The sequence below is a fragment of the Sarcophilus harrisii genome, chromosome 1 (assembly GCF_902635505.1).
Source record: "Sarcophilus harrisii chromosome 1, mSarHar1.11, whole genome shotgun sequence".
NCBI lineage: Eukaryota > Metazoa > Chordata > Mammalia > Dasyuromorphia > Dasyuridae > Sarcophilus > Sarcophilus harrisii.
In genome coordinates, this window is record NC_045426.1 from 230,530,161 (window position 1) to 230,548,086 (window position 17,926).

Here is a 17,926-nt window from a genome sequence, read left to right on the forward strand (position 1 = left end):
AAACCGTTATTTTGCTGTACAAAAAGAATCAGACGCTGAAATATTGTACAATTAGCCTGTGAAGGAAATCAAAAATGCAGGTGGGCAAAAATATAGGGATTGGGAATTCAATGTAATGGTTTTTAGTCATCTCCCAGAGTTCTTTCTCTGGGCATAGCTGGTTCAGTTCATTACTGCTCCATTGGAACTGATTTGGTTCATCTCATTGCTGAGAATGGCTAGGTCCATGAGAATTGGTCATCAAACAGTATTGTTGTTGAAGTATATAATGATCTCTTGGCCCTGCTCGTTTCACTCAGCATCAGTTCATCAGTTCACTCAGCATCCAGGCCTTTCTGAAATCATCCTGTTGGTCATTTATTATAGAACAATAATACAGAATATTTTCTTACAATATTTGTGACAAATCACTATTCAAACTTTAGCTTATAGACTCCAATGGGGAAGTTTTATTTCCTAAGGAAACACACTTCATTTGATGACAACTTCTATTGATAAAAAATTAGAAAATTTTTCTGTGACTCAAATAAATGCCATTGCAACTAAGTTGTCAATTTAGCCAAGGACATATTGTCTGATAATATTATCTCTCTCTAAAATATTAAGACAATGGTAAATGTTGGCCACACAAAAGTTTGTCTATTGTTTCCTATATATCCACCCTTAGAAAAAGGACATTATTCTTCTTTTATAACAAATAGTTCCAAAGAACCCCATTTTGGATTTATTGCAAAAAAGGCTCTCAATTGCTTACCAACAATTCCTTATGAGAGACTAGACCAAATGAACTAGCAAATTTGCCCCCAAAAAAGCTAAATCTCAGGTGACAGTCACAAATTTGCCCCTGCTTCATTGTGAGGTCAGAGGATAGATACAAAAATGCACTTATATGGCATTCTAAATAAAATCCTAATTGCTTATACATAAGAGTTTATACTTAAAAGAAAAATACATGCTAAAAGATAAAATTTACAAAGGCAAATTCTTAATACAACACTCAATGGACTTTGAAAATATCTCATTTCCGTTTTGCTGTGTTTTTTACTAAAAATCTATTGATTTATTCATATGATAGCTTCTATAAAGATCATCAAAAAACCATCACAACCTAAGGTCACCCTGAGATAAAAATGCAATAGGAAAATACAACAGGAAAAAAGAAACTTGTGGTAGCAGTCACTTACCTCATAAATGTTAGGGTGCCACATTTTGGTCAGGAATCTGAAGGTAGGTGGTGAATATGGATAGTCAATAGGAAATTTAATATGAGCCTAAAAAAGACCAAAAAAATGCAAATAAATTATAAGACCCTGGCATTTATCTCCTTAAACTAATCCCACTTGAGCTTAGACAGTTTGCTCTTATTGATCATGTACAATTTATCAAACTACAACATAAGTTAAAAGTTTCAATTCAGATTTGCCCCAAATGCCACGAGAAGTACTTCTACTTCAAATCCTTTTTAAGTATTTCCAGATGCTTACTAAAATCATCATGCCATTTATTATTCTTTTTAAACAAACTTTAGGAATATAAGAAAACCTGAAATCTACCATTTCTTAGCTTAGCTTCAGACAATTTAACCTCTTTAAGCCTTGAGTTCTACCTATAAAACCAAAACATTAATTCCTACTACACAGTTTACCCTCCAGGATTTTTGTAGTGATTAAAAGAAATTAGATATGATATTACTGTGTAAATTGTTGTGACAAAATGTTACTCAGGTACATAATAACATTAGTCTATTACACAAAATCTGTTGCCATTTTTTTAACATGAATACTATGATAAATTGTATAAAAAGTACCTAGAAACAAAGTTACTTCAGAAGCACATATTAATGTAGTCAAAAGATATAGCATTATTTTTATTTAAAGACATGTATGATAATAGGATGTGAAAAGAAAAAGATTTGTTATTTTTATGTTTAATAAGAATTTACCCTCCATTAGCATTCTGTTAAGAGTAGGATTTAAGCAACATAATATTAATAAATCTAGGATATAGAGACAGCTTTAACACTTGGCAAAGCACTTTATAAATACTCTCTCGTTTTATCCTGACACCAACTTTAGGAGATATATGCTATTATTGTTATACCCATTTTTACAAATATGGAAAGTGAGGGAGACTGGTTAAGTGACTTGCCCAAGGCCACAAAGCTAATAATCAATGTCCAAAGCAGAATCTGAACTGAGGTCCTCCTGACTCCAAATCTAATACTCTATTCACTCATTATATCATCTTTTTGCCTTTCAATATCAGTCTGTATTTCCAGTATTCAGAATAAAGGATTGAGAGACAATGTGGTCAGAAATCCAAGTGAGTCACCATATCCCAAATACTACTGAATATCAAAGAGGCCTAGAAAAAGTTCACTTGTATGCCCCACTATAGGGATTCTATTAAAGGAATAAATAAAGCTTTCTTGAGCTAAGACAAACAGAAAAATAAGTATAACTGAAGTAATGAGACCGACTTACAAAATAATGAGATCTTAAAGTTTGTCTTGGCTATAAAACAATTACATCTGTAGAATGATTAGTAGTTTGATTTTTCAAGGAAAACATCTACTGCACTTCAGAGCTAAGCATTAAAAAAGCCAGTAGACATTCATAATTTTCAAATAGCTGAACAAAGTATCATACGAATGTAATGGAACAGTATCATGAAAACAAGTACGAACAATTCAGAGGTACTTGTGGAAAAGGTATGTGAACTGATGCAGAGCAAATAAAGCAGAACCAAGAGAAGATTTTACACAATGACTACAAGCAAATAAAATACAATCGAAAGACTTCAGAATTATGATCCATACAATACAGTGCCCAATTTTAACTTGGAAAATAGAGCAAAAAACTGTTTATTGATGAAAACAATTTCAGACATAGTCAATGTGTTTGAGGGGGTGTGGTTTTGAGAAGGAGAAATAAACTGTACTTATCTGTTAGAAAGGAGGGTTTAGTAGTGGAGAATAATTTAGAAAGCAAAAATGATATAAAAAGTCACTTTAAGAAATTTTTTGAAATTTCAAGTCTTTTTTTAAACAATGAAAGTGTCCTCCCAGCTATTTTTCCTACAAATGATTTATGAGTTCCTGACAAATACATTTTTTTAATGTTTGAGAATCCTAAAAAACAAAATGAAATAAATTTGGCTACCAATATAATTTTGACAAAGGAAGCTTTTGAAAATATATATAATATTTTGGATTTGTATTATTTGAAATTAAACATCATTGGGATATTTAATAGAAGACTCAAGTCTACAAGTATGAGGGGGGAAAAGATTGAACACAGCAATGTGCCCAATTAATAAAAATATAAAAAAGGAAGTTTTCATACTATATTTGTTTTAATCCTAATGATGAATGTATACAACAATATTTACTATGTACCAAAACTAAGTAGTAAATTCTAACTAGCAAAGCCAACCAAGAACTGATAGCTAAAAGATGACAGAAAAAAATAATGATGATTGTTGGAGGGGATGCAGGAAAACTGGCACACTGATGCATTGTTGGTGGAGTTGTGAATGAATCCAGCCATTCTGGAGAGCAATCTGGAATTATGCCCAAGAAGTTAACAAACTGTGCAAACCCTTTGACCCAGCAGTGCTACTATTAGGCTTATACCCCAAGGAGATACTAAAGAAGGGAAAGGGACCTGTATGTGCCAAAATGTTTGTGGCAGCCCTGTTTGTAGTGGCTAGAAACTGGAAAATGAATGGATGCCCATCAATTGGAGAATGGTTGGGTAAATTGTGGTATATGAATGTTATGGAATATTATTGTTCTGTAAGAAATGACCAGCAGGATAAATACAGAGAGACTTGGAGAGACTTACATGAACGGATGCTAAGTGAAATGAGCAGAACCAGGAGATCATTATATACGTCAACAATGATACTGTATGAAGATGTATTCTGATGGAAGTGGATTTCTTTGACAAAGAGATCTAATTCAGTTTCAATTGATCAATGATAGACAGAAGCAGCTACACCCAAAAAAAGAACACTGGGAAATGAATGTAAACTGTTTGCATTTTTGTTTTTCTTCCCGGGTTATTTTTACCTTCTGAATCCAATTCTCCCTGTGCAACAAGAAAACTGTTTGGTTCTGCACACATATATTGTATCTAGGATATAGTACGACATATTCAACATATATAGGACTGCTTGCTATCTGGGGGATGGAGTGGAGGGAGAGAGGGGAAAAACCGGAACAGAAGTAAGTGCAAGGGATAATGTTGTAAAAAATTACCCTGGCATGGGTTCTGTCAATAAAAAGTTATTATAATAAATAAAAATAAATAAATTTAAAAAAAAATAATTGGTAGCTATACTAGTCAAACATTTTTTTAAACCAAGAATCAGATAATTATTCCTTCTGTCACTAAAAAAAAAATCCAAAATAGTCTGTGGAGAAAATTAAGCAATCATATTAATTCAGAAGTGTGTTTCTATAATTTGGCGTGGTAGGATTAAAATCTTATTGCAAAGTATTTGCTATAAAAAAACAAGATCACATGCTGAGTGAAGTGAACAGAACCAGAACAATATACAAAGTAACAGTAACACAGTGCAATGATAAACTATGATAGGCTTTTCAGCAATACAGCAATCCAAAAACAATTCCAAAAGACTATGATGGGAAATGCTATCCATATCCAGAGAAAGGACTATGGAGTCTGAATGCAGATTGAAGCATACTATTTTCACTTTTGTTGTTTTTTTCTCATAGTTTTTCCTTTTGTTCTGATTCTTCTTTCATAACATGACTAATGTATAAATATGTTTAAAATGATTGTATATGTATAACCTGTGTCAGATTGCTTGCCATCTTGAGAGTTAGAAGGGGAGGGTGAAAACATGGGAATCAAAGTCTTATAAAAGTAAATACTGAAAACTATTTTCACATGTAATTTGAAAAAAATATCATAAATGGGGAGGGGGAGAGAGGGACTACTATAAAACTAAAGAAATCTATATAGGTCTCATCTCCCCAGCAACTCCAAGTTCATTTTGCTTCTCAGGGGAGCCTAATTCTTTTATGGAATATTCTTCCGAGGGGAGGTCTATATGTGTCCCAGATACAAAAGATGGGGCTCACTTTAAAATGAAGTTTATCAATTGAGGATTTCTGTGGGAGTGGAAAGAGGGCTACTCTCAGTGTTGTTTTTCAATTTGTGTGGAGTGAAATGCTGTCTGATATTCAATATACTATGCCACTTCAAGAGAAAGGCTCGCAAGGGGAACTAAAGCCCTTTTTTCACATATCTGTGGGGACACAGACATGAACTATATTCTTAAGTTCCCAGAAGAAATTCTGAGCTGCAATAAGGCAAAGAGATGATTTCTTGAAAGGCCCTAAGTCAAGGGGCCATGTAAATCTGGAATTAAATCTTAGCCAGTTTAAAGTTATTTGCTCTCTATGTCTTATGGGTCTCTCAAGATCTTAAGTCTTCCAAGGGCACAAAACAGTAATTTATCTAAACTCTGTTATCTCTCCCAATGTCTAGCTCAAGGCTGACACACAAAATAGATGATTACAAATATGTGTTGCTAATATAGTTATCCCCCCACCCCAAAACAAAGATCACAGCTTGAATTTGCCAAGGAAAGTAAACACAAGTTTGTTGTTGGGTTTTGTGTGTGTACTAAATTTAGTTAATTTATTTACTATATAAGACTTATTGACATCACTCTCCCAAGTTGTAGCTTGCAATACACCCTAATTTTAAGATGCTTGGAATTTTATTCTGGTCATTTTCCAGTAATTTTTTTTTTATTTGGGATATTTTCAGGTACAAAAGAAGAGTAGAAGGAACAGAAACCAAGTGAAAATAACTGACTTTTAAACTGAAAGATTCAGAAGAGATAATAAATTTTTAGAAAGTGGAAGAGCAGAATATGCATGAAGAGATAGGAAGTAAAAGGAAAACTTAATAGGTACATTCAGAGTGTATAAAGACTTTTTATGAATATACTTATTAGCTACCATATGAGTTTCCTACATTGCAATTAGGTGTCTAAGTCCTTAAATACAAAAGAACTGGCAAATGCAATTACTAAGCAACTGTCGGTTTGATAAAAGATTATGGGAAATGGGGAGTTGCCATAGCATTAAAAAAAAAAAAAAAAAAAAAAAAAAGGCAAAGTTGTTCCAAATTTCAGAAAAAAAGAATAAATTTGAATATTTAAAATATAGGCTAGTAAGCCTAATAATTTCAGTTCTTAACAAAATTCTACACTAGGATGGTTTGTAAACATCTTGAAAAGAAAGAAATGGTCACAAAGAATCAGGTTACCTTCTCTTTGTGGCCTTGTATTAAGTAACATTTTTAACAAGCACTTGTATAAAAACAAAGATGGCATATTTATCAATAGGTAACAATAAGTGGGAAGATAACAAACTGAATGAAGACTCAATACAAAAAATATATAATGACAATATAGACAGATAATCTGACATATATTAAGGGACAATGTAAAGTATTATCCTTAGGTTCAAAAAGTTTTCATAAATTTGAGACAGGCTAAGTATGGCTAAACAACAGTTTGTGCAAACTCAGATTACATTAATAGTAACAGTCTCTGGAACAAAGGAGATTTCATTTTCATTTGTCTGCCGTGATTAAATCATAACTGGAATAATGCTGCGTGTTACATTTTAGGAAGAACATTGACAATTTGACAGATTAAAGATAACAAAAAATTCTCTAAAAATTAGAGCTTTGCCAAAATGGAATGGGCTGAAGAAGCATATGATGAATTAAATGAGTTATCATTAAAGCATTGCGCACAACCTGAAGGCATTATATAAATGCTCACTATGATGTTCATGATGCTAATGATTTTTAAGGGGATCTTGTTCAAGTATGAGCTAGACTAACTGGCCTCTGAAGTCACTAGCAGTTCAAGATATTTTGTGGTTTTAGTCATACTTCAGTTTTTTTTTTTATTTTGCAGGCTAAATATTTCATAAATAAACCAGAAATCCATCAACCTCTTGGTGAAATTACTTTGTAAAACCCTGTCTGCCCACACTAAAAGTCTTTTTTAAAAGACTGGATTTTTGAAGTAACTGTCAGAAGTCTCCAGCCATTGCTCCTGGTTATTTACAGGGCAGGGATGGAAGAATACTTAACAGTCCTATAATCCAAGTCAACAAGCATTTATTAAGTGCCTACTATATGCCAGTCACTGTGCTAAAGGCTAAATAGGCATGAATGAAGGAGAATATTATATCAACTAATTCTTTTTTTTTAATGTCCAACTATTGTAATCGAGAGAGAGAGAGAGAGAGAGAGAGAGAGAGAGAGAGAGAGGAGAAAGCTATTCTTTCCTCTATTATTCACATTTGGTTTATTAAAATGAAATTTTTAAAATAAATTCTTGTTGGATTTATGTCCAAAGCTCATTATTCTTTAAGGCTTTACTTGTAGATGTTTTTGAGTCATTTTATTTTTCTATGTTTATTTCTTGAGTTTTCCACAAAATAATACTTTATGGTGAGATTCTTTTTTTGTTTGCTCATTCTACCAGTTTACTTCCTAAATTTGGACTTCACATTAGTGCTAGACTATACACTTCTAGGAAAGCTGTCTGACCTACATGTCTGTCATATTCTGCTACTTTCATACATCAGACTAGAGGCCTGCAAGTTTTCTATACTTCCACAGTAGTGTGATTCAGGATAATGTCCATTCACTGCCTTCATCGTCTGCATTCTACAAATTCCTGACTTAGATTTGGGATCTGCTAACTTGTCCAGGGTTGGAAATTCAATTAATTGCTAGTCAGATAAGAAATTCTGCAAGTTGAATGACTGAATTTCTGGCTTTTCTTTGGTCTGAGATTCCTATTCTAATAATTCTATTGCAAACTTGCATGAAGTTGTCTCTCTGCTCCTGGGATCAGATGCCCACAACTACATTTCTGAAACTTGTTTCTTCCTCAGTACACAGTTATTTTCTGCCCTATATCTGTGACTGCAACTGGGTAGTGAGGCACAAGTTGCCAATACCAATTCCTATCGCAAAACTAATGATCCCCTGACATATATTTCTGCCCTGGTGTCTCCAAGCTTTTTCAGTCTCAGCCAGATTCCAAACCCAGTGCCCCATAGACCCGAATTTTTAAGATGCCTCAGGAGAATTTATTGTGATTTACTGTGACTTTTTTGGGGAGGAGGAGGGAGTAAAGCAGAATTCCCTAAGCAGAATTCAGTAAGATTATTTTTTCTAGACCGGTAGAGGAGAGACAATAGGAATCTAGGCTATATGGTTTCTTTTCATATTTTCATTTTGATTCTGCTTCAGAGGAAAATTATTCTTATACAAGATTAAAAACTAACCCAAATATCCAGGTTCTCTCAACTCTGTCACTATTCCTTCTTTCAATTCATGTCATTTCTTAAAGCACTGACTTCATCAGGTCATTCTCCTATTGTCATCTATGGCTAGCTTTTAAATTTAGGCAGTAAATTCTAAAAACACATTTACTTCTAAACTTGTCTGTGTTGATTTTTTTTTCTTTTGTCTTCATTTTTCATTAAATATCTCTTCTGGAGGAAAAATTCAACTTTCTCTTAGCTAAATTTTGCAACACTTGAATCAGGATAGCAAGAGAAAGATCACATTAGTTGCAGAACACAAATGAACTAGGTTATATGAATTTATAAACCCATGAAGAAAAAAGGATAATTGTGGATATTGGACAATTTACTACTTCATCTTCAAGCAGATTAGATCCTTTCATTTGTGTCCCTCAAGAGAGTTATTCATAATATAAATATATAATATATATAAATACTTTTATTTATAGAATACTTATATCATAGAAAGGTGTTTATTATCTTTTTTCTAATTATGGAGATTATATATATACAAATAATAAGAACACAAAGCTGTATATGATTAAACACCAAAAGAAAGGTACAAAGTAGCCTGGAAACAAAGTTGCAAAAAGAAGGGGAGATGGAGAAGGGAAGGTACCTATTAGGTATAAAGCTTCAAGAAATTAGTAGCATGACAGGCTTTGAATGATGGGTTTCTAGGTTCAAGGAGTTACCATGAATAAAGGCTTAGAAATTGAAAAAATTATGAAGAACTAGGGAGTTTAGTTTATCTGGAGCATAGTAAAGGATAATAATTGTGGTGGTCAAAGAATGAAAAGCAAGCTCTATACTATGATGAAACTTGGAACTATATCTAGGGGGTAACTAGGGAAATGCAGAAAATTTCTGGGCCCTAAACTCTTTCTCCAAACAGGAATATCTTCCTCATTTCTAGTCCATATCAAGATCCAGTTCAAATCCAAATTTCCCCACCAGATTTTTCACAATACTTTTTCTTACACTTCAGCATACCTCTTTTCTCTACATCATACTTTTGGTTAGAATCACTTAATACTTTGAATTATTATTAAAATTTAATTGTTACTATAGTAATTGTTATTAAATAAAATCATGTAGCACATACAATGATCCCAAATTGTTTTCTAAAATAAAAATCAATCTTATTAGAGTAGGTGTTCTACATAAAGTCTGTAAAAGAATCACACGGGATGAGAAGGGCAAGATGGATTACAATCTATTATTTGAGGGAATGCCTACACTGATTAGAACACAGATCCACTAAGTATATTTAAGCTTATTGAGTTCATTTACATAATTATGATTTTTGTAGGTATAATTTTTTCTCCCTGAATAGGCTACATATTTTGTCCCCAATGAATTCACATTTTTAAACTATCCTCTGAAAACGTAATGATGCTATGGACACAGCACTCAACTTATAGGATTTATCTCTTTACCTAACTGAAGAATTCACTTTAAGACTACATTTACTAGTAAAATAACTTTCAGTTCAAAATATTCTCACCTTGACCAGAATCTAAAGATTAATTTAGTCTACTCAGAATCTAAGGCAACTAAGCACAGACACAATCTTAAGTCAACCTGAGTTTTTCTCAGTCTGCGTGCACAAAGGATGATTCTCTCTCAATCAAAACATTGGGGCCTTTTGAAACTGAGTTGTCTTCAATCCGCCCCCATCTATATTAAATTCTTCTAATAACTAGATAACAAATGAACAACACATTAACCCATTTTTTCTTAGCAGAATTCTTCTCAGTTTTGTTTTCTAACATTGGGTCCATGGCTAGATTTCATGAAGCTTGATTGGGATAGAGGGGATATTGGGAGTTATATATTTATTTTCAACAACTTCTAACTGAATTTTAGTATTCAATAATAATGTTTTTGTTTGTTTGTTTTTTAATATTGATATTTGAGCCCAGGTCCTCTGAAAGTGTTTTTTCCCTCCATATCATACTACCTTCCTAACAAATTAATGTTATATCATCCATTTTACGTTGCAAATTCCTTCAGGGCAGAGATTATTTTTGCCTTTATATTCCCAGCTCTTAGAGAAGTTCCTAGCACATAATAGGCATTTATTAAATGTATCTTGGCTTGACCTTTGCCCTGCCTCAACAAAAGAGGTCTGTTTTGATTGAATGTTCATTTACAGTTAGTGGTTTGAACTTTTCCCACACACACAGAGAAACAATGTTATAAACTGAAATTTTTTTCCATTATAAAAACAATTTATAAATAGTTGCCAGTTCAGTCCACAAAAAGCAACATAAACCACAACATACCTGAAAACAAAGTTCTATATTATAACCCATTATAATAGAAGCAAAGTTTCTATGGCAAAGTATGTTCATTTTCAACTTGATATGGCACAAATTGTTCTACAACTCCTATAAAAAAAAAAAATCTAAGTTCCAAGTTATAGGTATAGTAACTATAGTATTGTCTGGGACACAACAAGCCAGGGAAGCTACTAAAGTGCTAAACAGGATATCCAAGGGGTTGAGATAAAGTAACTTGTGTGTAGGAGGAAGAAAACAGAACTTCTGCTAAAGAAAAAGTGAAAATCTTCCCACTCCCCTTTTAAGTTCTTCCCTCATATTTAGACACACTAAGATAAAGACAACCAGAAATACCAGTAATTACTAGGTATATCTATCTGGGTAACCAAAGAACTGTATAAGATCCATCTATCTTTCAGAGGACACAGAAATCTCATCAGAGACAGAGATGAAGAAATATAATGAGATAAGACTATATTATAAAAGAAGTCAAAGGTTTTTGTTTATGTAGGGTTTTCTTTTTTTTTTTAATTCCTCTTCTCCTTAAATAAATAAATAAATTCTATTACCTATAAACCCTACTCTGAATCAGAAACAGGAAGAGAACAGGAGTGCAGTACTGGAAAGCAGTCAAAGGAAAAGAAAAAGGAAAGACAGAGGGAGGAAAATCTCATAGCAGCAGGGAAGGAAAGAGGAGGTTCCACAGTAACTAAGTCACCTTGCTAGAGCACCAATTGCCAAATACATATTTAAGGAACAAAGCTAAATTAGAGTCATGTAAATTGCAAACTACCTGTAGATTCCTAAGTAAAGTTCCTAAGTTCTATAATTTCCCATTACTCTTTCTTAAATAAAGGCTACAATAATCATTCCACAATCATGAAACTTACTAATAGGTTCTCAAAAAGTGACACCTAGGAAACCATGCAAGAATTTGTTTGAATTTACATATTCCTCACCATTCTAAAAATTCAACTATGAAGAGAGATCTGTATTTATGGTAGGGTACTTCCTTAACAAAAGTGCTAAGAGCTGAAAATTATTGGCAAATATATAAAGGATCTGATTTCCAATTTTTTACACAAATAATATGAATTATCATAGCCAGTTGGCATATACTTATAATTCTTTCAATCTGGAATGCATACGTGGATTGCTTGAGCTGGAGAGTCCTGAGCTTAGTAGGATTACTAAACTAATCTGATTATTAGCATTAATTTCAGCACCAGTATAGAGTTGGGGGAGGAAAATGGGAAGACCAGTAGCAGTGTGGCAGGAATACCACAAAGTAACAGGTAATGTACCAGGCAAATTTCCATCAATAGAGAAATTCCACTGAAAACCACTGTACTTCTAGCCAGACCCAATCTTTTTTCAACATGCTGCAAAACCAAGAGTATATAGCTTATGTTTGGAGAGAATCTGGTGAAATCATGATGAAGACTGGGTTCAAATCCTTGTTTAAGGGACAGGCTATGTGGTCCTTGGCCAAGTCACATATCCTCTACATAGCCCAGGCTATTTTTCCCCTAGGACTTTTTAAATAACAAACATCAACCATAACATGTAAGTAGAAAGTCTCATCATAATTAGAAGGTCTTATTTTGTATCAAAATTCCTTCCCATATTAGTTATCTATATAGTGGAAAAAAGATTGGAATCACATCACAATAAACTCCTTTAGTTCATTTTTTAAAATATATTCTATATATCTATTAAAAAAAATAATTCAGGGGCAACTAGCTGGTAGTGGATAGAGTACCAGCCCTGAAGTCAGGAGGACCTGAGTTCCAATCTGATCTCAGACACAACACCTCCTAACTGTGTGACCCTGGGCAAGTCATTTAACCCCAATTGCCTCAGGGGAAAACAATTTCATAAAAAAATGTGCCTCAATTTTGCAAAGAAGTGATATTTTTCTTAAATGAAAGGAATTACTGCAGAAAAAAACAATGGATCTGAACATATAAAATTTTTAAAAGAAATCAAATTATCTAAAATTATGAGAAAAGAACAATTTGAAAGAAAATTACTAAGTGTACATGGAGAGGAAGGAGTGAGATAACAGCACCAAATCAACAACTTAAAGCCTTAAACATAGGGAAAAGAAGGTAGCTCAGAGAGGTTAAACTGCATGTCAAACAACTATTAACAGTCAAACTATAGAACCAGAACCTAAAAATTCCAGATTACAAAAATAAAAAATAAAAATTTTTTAAAAATTTAAAAACTAGTAGATAGGCTCTCTATCTACTGAAGCAAGCTGCCTCCCAGGAGATGGGGGTAAGGAGTGTAATAATCTAATAAATATTATCAGGTAAGGCACAGACATCCAAAACACCTATTTTCCAGTGAAGCAATGTTAGAAAATTACATTAAATGACAAAATTTTTTTAAGTCTTATTTTTATTTCGAAGGCTTGAGACAGTACCTATGCTTTTATTAGTTTATAGAACTATCAGTAAAGAACTATCATTGCAAATTCATACCTAGAGTACAAAGTTAAATGACTTGCCCAGAATCACACAACCAACAAACATTTATCAAAGCATACTTGAATCTGGGTTTATTTGCCTCTGAGACCATTTCTTTATATACTATTCTATATTATCTCACTCAATTTTATTTATTTTTGTTTTTATATTATCTCCTTTTGCAATTATAACTCACCTCCTTCCCTTAACTTCCCCTAAGTCATTCCTTTTAAAGAATAAAAAGAGAAAAAAAGCAATTTAGCAAAGCCAACGAATGCATGGTGACACCTGAAATATATGCAGTATTTCACACTCTTAGTCCCCACTCCATCACTGAAGGAAAGCAACATGCATTTTCTCAAGCCTCTCTGGGATCAAGCTTGGTCATTAAAATTACACAGCATCCAAGTTCTTAGGGTTGTTGTTTTTTTTTTAAACAATCAAGGAAGAAATGGTGTCTATTAACGATTACATGAAAAAAAAAAACAAAACACTCATATGTCCTGGTCATCAGAAATGTAAATCAAAATAAACTTAAGATACCACCTTAAACCCATACTAAGATATCTTCCCCACACAGACCCCAATAGATATGTTGGGAAAGACATTCCAATATTTTTATAGTGGGGTTGGAAATTAATGAAAACACTTTAAGACTAATGTGTATTAATAAGAATCACAAAACTGATCGATCATACTTTTTGATCTAATGACTCTAGAGAATAGATTCTATAAAATATCATCTAAAAGAGAAAAGAATACTTTTCCAAAAATATTTTAAGCTATTTTATTTTTAACAACAAAAAACCCTAAAAATCTCAAAACTGGTTTAATTACAGTATACTTGTGATTTATCACCATAAAATGACAACTATGAATCTAAAGAATTATGAAAATACCTATTATGATAAAGTACTGTAATGTGAAATAAACAATAAAAACCACATTCTGCCATTGATTACATAAAGTCAAAGGTTGCACTTCAAAAAGAGGGACTCTGAAATATGCCTATCTAATGCATTTGGCTCTCTTTTATTACATGTAAGATCGTACTGCTTATTTCAAATTTATTAGATTATTTATTTTATTTGGTAGATAGTAACTATGAAAAGTCTTCACCTATCACATTCCAGATTACCATACAAAATTTTAAAAGTGAAAAGTGATATGCCTGAACAATGTAAACTTTCTAAATATGAAATAATTTTAGTGGGCATACAAAATGATCATTTAGGGCAAAACCGTAACCAGTCACATAAAATGATACTTAATGACATAGTACTGTGTTCTTATCTTACTTTTTCATAATTCTTGCTTTATTTTTACTGCAACAAATTAGTAGATAAAGGAACCTTCATCAAGGTCATGAAATACAGCAGGACTTCTATGAGAAGGATTATAACTACTTGATGACATTTGAGAAACTGATCCAAAGATGTCTGTTTTGCTGCCTTTTTTTCTCATTGCAAATCTCCCTGTGGAAAGCAGAGGATTATAGGTCAAATCGTTGATCACTTTGCTACCTTAACAAGTCAGATTTTTTGAGATGTTCTCTCATTTATATAACAAGTAGCTTCACCTTGCTTCTATGTTATATGAAACATACTTGCTTTCAAAAATACAAGAATCAATCCTTTGGGCACCACATTTTCTATTGTTTCATTTTTTTGCCATGTTATTTGGTTCCTAGCAAAAATTCTCAAAGCTTCAATTTGAACAATGACCAAATTTTTTTATCTCAAAATATTAAGTTCTATTCTTTGCTTTAAAACAGACTGCAATCACTAAAATGCTTCCCCTCCCCCTTTCTCAGCCATTTTTACATCTAATAACAATTTTAAAATAAAGTATTTATCATAATCCACAAAGATTTGTTAAGCTACTGTTAAGATACTATACCAATCATTAAAGAAAAATAACTTACTTCTACCACTCTTTTGTTCATAAAAATCACAGAGGAAAAATTAAGAAAAACCCGAGGGAATGGGGGAGGGTTTTGTTCTGTATTGATGGTCTTGAAAGGAAATAAAAGATAAGAAATAAGAAGGCAGTGGACCTAAAATCTTATAATTTGGTAGCTCAAGAAGAATATATAAACAAAGGAATGGAGGGGGAAGAAAGCATCAAATGAATTCCACTATTATCTGAACCAAAGAATGGTTAAACATATAAGCATACTCACCAATAAACCCACATCCACAGGCATGCATGCATGCATGTGGGCGCGCACGCACGCACAGACACACACACACACACACACATTCAAGTGAAGCAAAACAAACTTCAATTGCAGAGGCTGAAAATGTTAAAGGGATTTATTTAATTCTTTGATTCAAATAAAATAAATACAAGGACCATTACCCCAAAAGGTAAATAATGAAACTATATGAATAGATAGTTTTCAAAGGAAACAATATAAACTATCAATAATCATATAGAAATGAATCCTCCCCCAAAAACATTTAATAAGAAAAATGCCAATCAAAACAGTGAGCTTTCTCTTCACATTCATCAGAATGGTACAGTTAACAAAAAAGGAAAATAATCCTAGGAGAGGATTTAAAAGAACATATATGTTAACACAATGCTAATGAAGCTATGAACTAATATGACTATTCTATAAAGTAATTTAGAACTTTAGCTAAAAAGTCAATCAAAAAGATTAAAATTACAAAAGATTTCAGCTAAAGACTTTAAACCTAGACAAATAAATCAAAAAAGGGAAGAATAAGAGAATGTGAACTACAGATTTGTTAAACAAGTCCAAACATTTTTGAATAAATATTGCAAGAAAAAGAATGAACATTTGATGTTTCTGTAGATTCCCAAGTAAACAAACAGCCATGGCAGGATATTCCCAAATGGTTTAAGAGAAAATCAAAAATAATGATAAAATAATTGGCAGACAAGAATTTGAATTCACGATGGCAATCTCCAACAAAGGAACAAAAAGTTACTAAACTATATACATCCTGAGACCAGAATTTATGAACTGACCTAGTCTTTCTGAAAAGCAATTAAGATTTAAAAAAAAAAAAAAAAGTTGACTGTTCTTAGGCATCTACCACTCAAAAGAGATAATGACAAAAAGGACCTATTTTGCTTAATTATATGGTAACAAAACTAATAACTTAGAAAAATAAAAAATAAATTAAATAGTAATACACTTCACTATTTAAGTAATCCAATTAAATAATTTCAGAAAAAGAAATTGAACAAGTTGTAAACAAACTCCCAAAGTGGGGAGATGAGGAATTTAAAGTCCATATACAACAGTTAAGATTCACAAATCAATTTTATCAATAATTAAAGAATAATTCCAATGTCACAAACATAAGACACCCTCTTCCAATTTCTTTCTATTATACAACTATGGTCTTGATAGCCAAATAAGGAGAGACTAAGCAGAGAAAAAACGTACAGACCGATCTTAATGAACACTAATACAAAAAAAAAAAAAAAATCCAAATAAATTATTAGCAAATGGGATACAGCAACATATTATAAAGATTATATCTCATATGCCCAGGTTGGTTTTATAAGAGGAATGCAAAATTGGATAAACTTAAGACTACAAATATAATAAACTATATTTATAATACAAGTGATTTTAAAACTATGTGATTAAATAAATAGATGCTGAAAAGGTTTTATTTTTGTTTTTGACAAAACTGACTTTTAAAAGCTCTGGAAGCCATAGGAATAAATGGACTTTTCCTTAACATAGTATAGAATATTTCTCTAAATCTGAGAGGAAACATTATGTATAATGAGGAAAAGTTAAGAGGTCTTCCTAATACGATCAGAGATAAAGCAAGAATGTCTAGTATCACAACTATTACTTAATACAATGTTAGCAATAAGACAAGAAAAAGAAAATGAGGCTTGAATAAGTCTAAAAAAGAGAAAACAAAAATTATTTTTTATAAACATGATGCTATACTAAGAAAACCCTAAAGAGTCAATGGAAAAATTAATTAAAATAAATTCCATAATGTAATACTATTATCCTATAATAAATGATGAACAGGCAGATTTCAGTAAAACCTGGAAAGACTCACATGAAATAATACTGAGTTAAGTGAGCTGAACCAGGAGAATATTGTATCATAGTACCAGCAATATTGGAGAAGATCAATTTTGATAGAGTTAAGTCTACTCAGCAATCTAAGACAATTCCAAAAAACTCATGAAAAATGCTCTCCACATGCAGAATAAGAAATATGGAGTCTGAATGTAGATCAAAGCATGCTATATTTTCACCTTGGGTTTTTTCCCCCCTTTCTTATGTTTTTTTTTCCTCTTTTGTTCTGATTGTTTCACAACATGACTAAAGGGGAAATGTTTAATATGATTGTACATTTATGTTTGATGTCTTGGGGAAAGAGAAGGGAAAGGAAGAAGAGAGAAAAAAATTAGAATTCGCTAATCTTATAACGATATAAATAATAATATTATTTATAATATTATAATAATATTTATAATTATTATTATTATTATTATAATATTATATTATAATATATTATATTATATTATTATTATTATTATAAAAATAAAAAAACAAAAATAACAAAAAAAAAAAAACAATAAATTCCACAGAGTTGCAGGATAAAATCTTCATAAATCATCAGTTTTCCTATGGATAAGCAATAAAACCCAGCAGGAAGAGCTAAGAAGAGAAATTCCACTCAAAATAATGACAGAAGCTATAAAATATTTGAGAGTATATGTCCAAGATTCACTATAAAACACTTTGTGGAAAAACAGAATAAAATAATTGGAGAACTATT

General features: G+C 32.0%; 1 protein-coding gene across 1 annotated transcript in view; it reads right to left on the bottom strand.

Annotated features, from left to right (window-relative positions):
* Positions 1–17,926, bottom strand: part of UBE2R2 (ubiquitin conjugating enzyme E2 R2) — a 107,837-nt gene that overhangs the window by 30,799 nt on the left and 59,112 nt on the right. Inside the window, 1 exon segment of the mRNA XM_012542639.3 lies at positions 1,185–1,271. Within this exon segment, the coding sequence (XP_012398093.2) occupies positions 1,185–1,271 (87 nt within the window).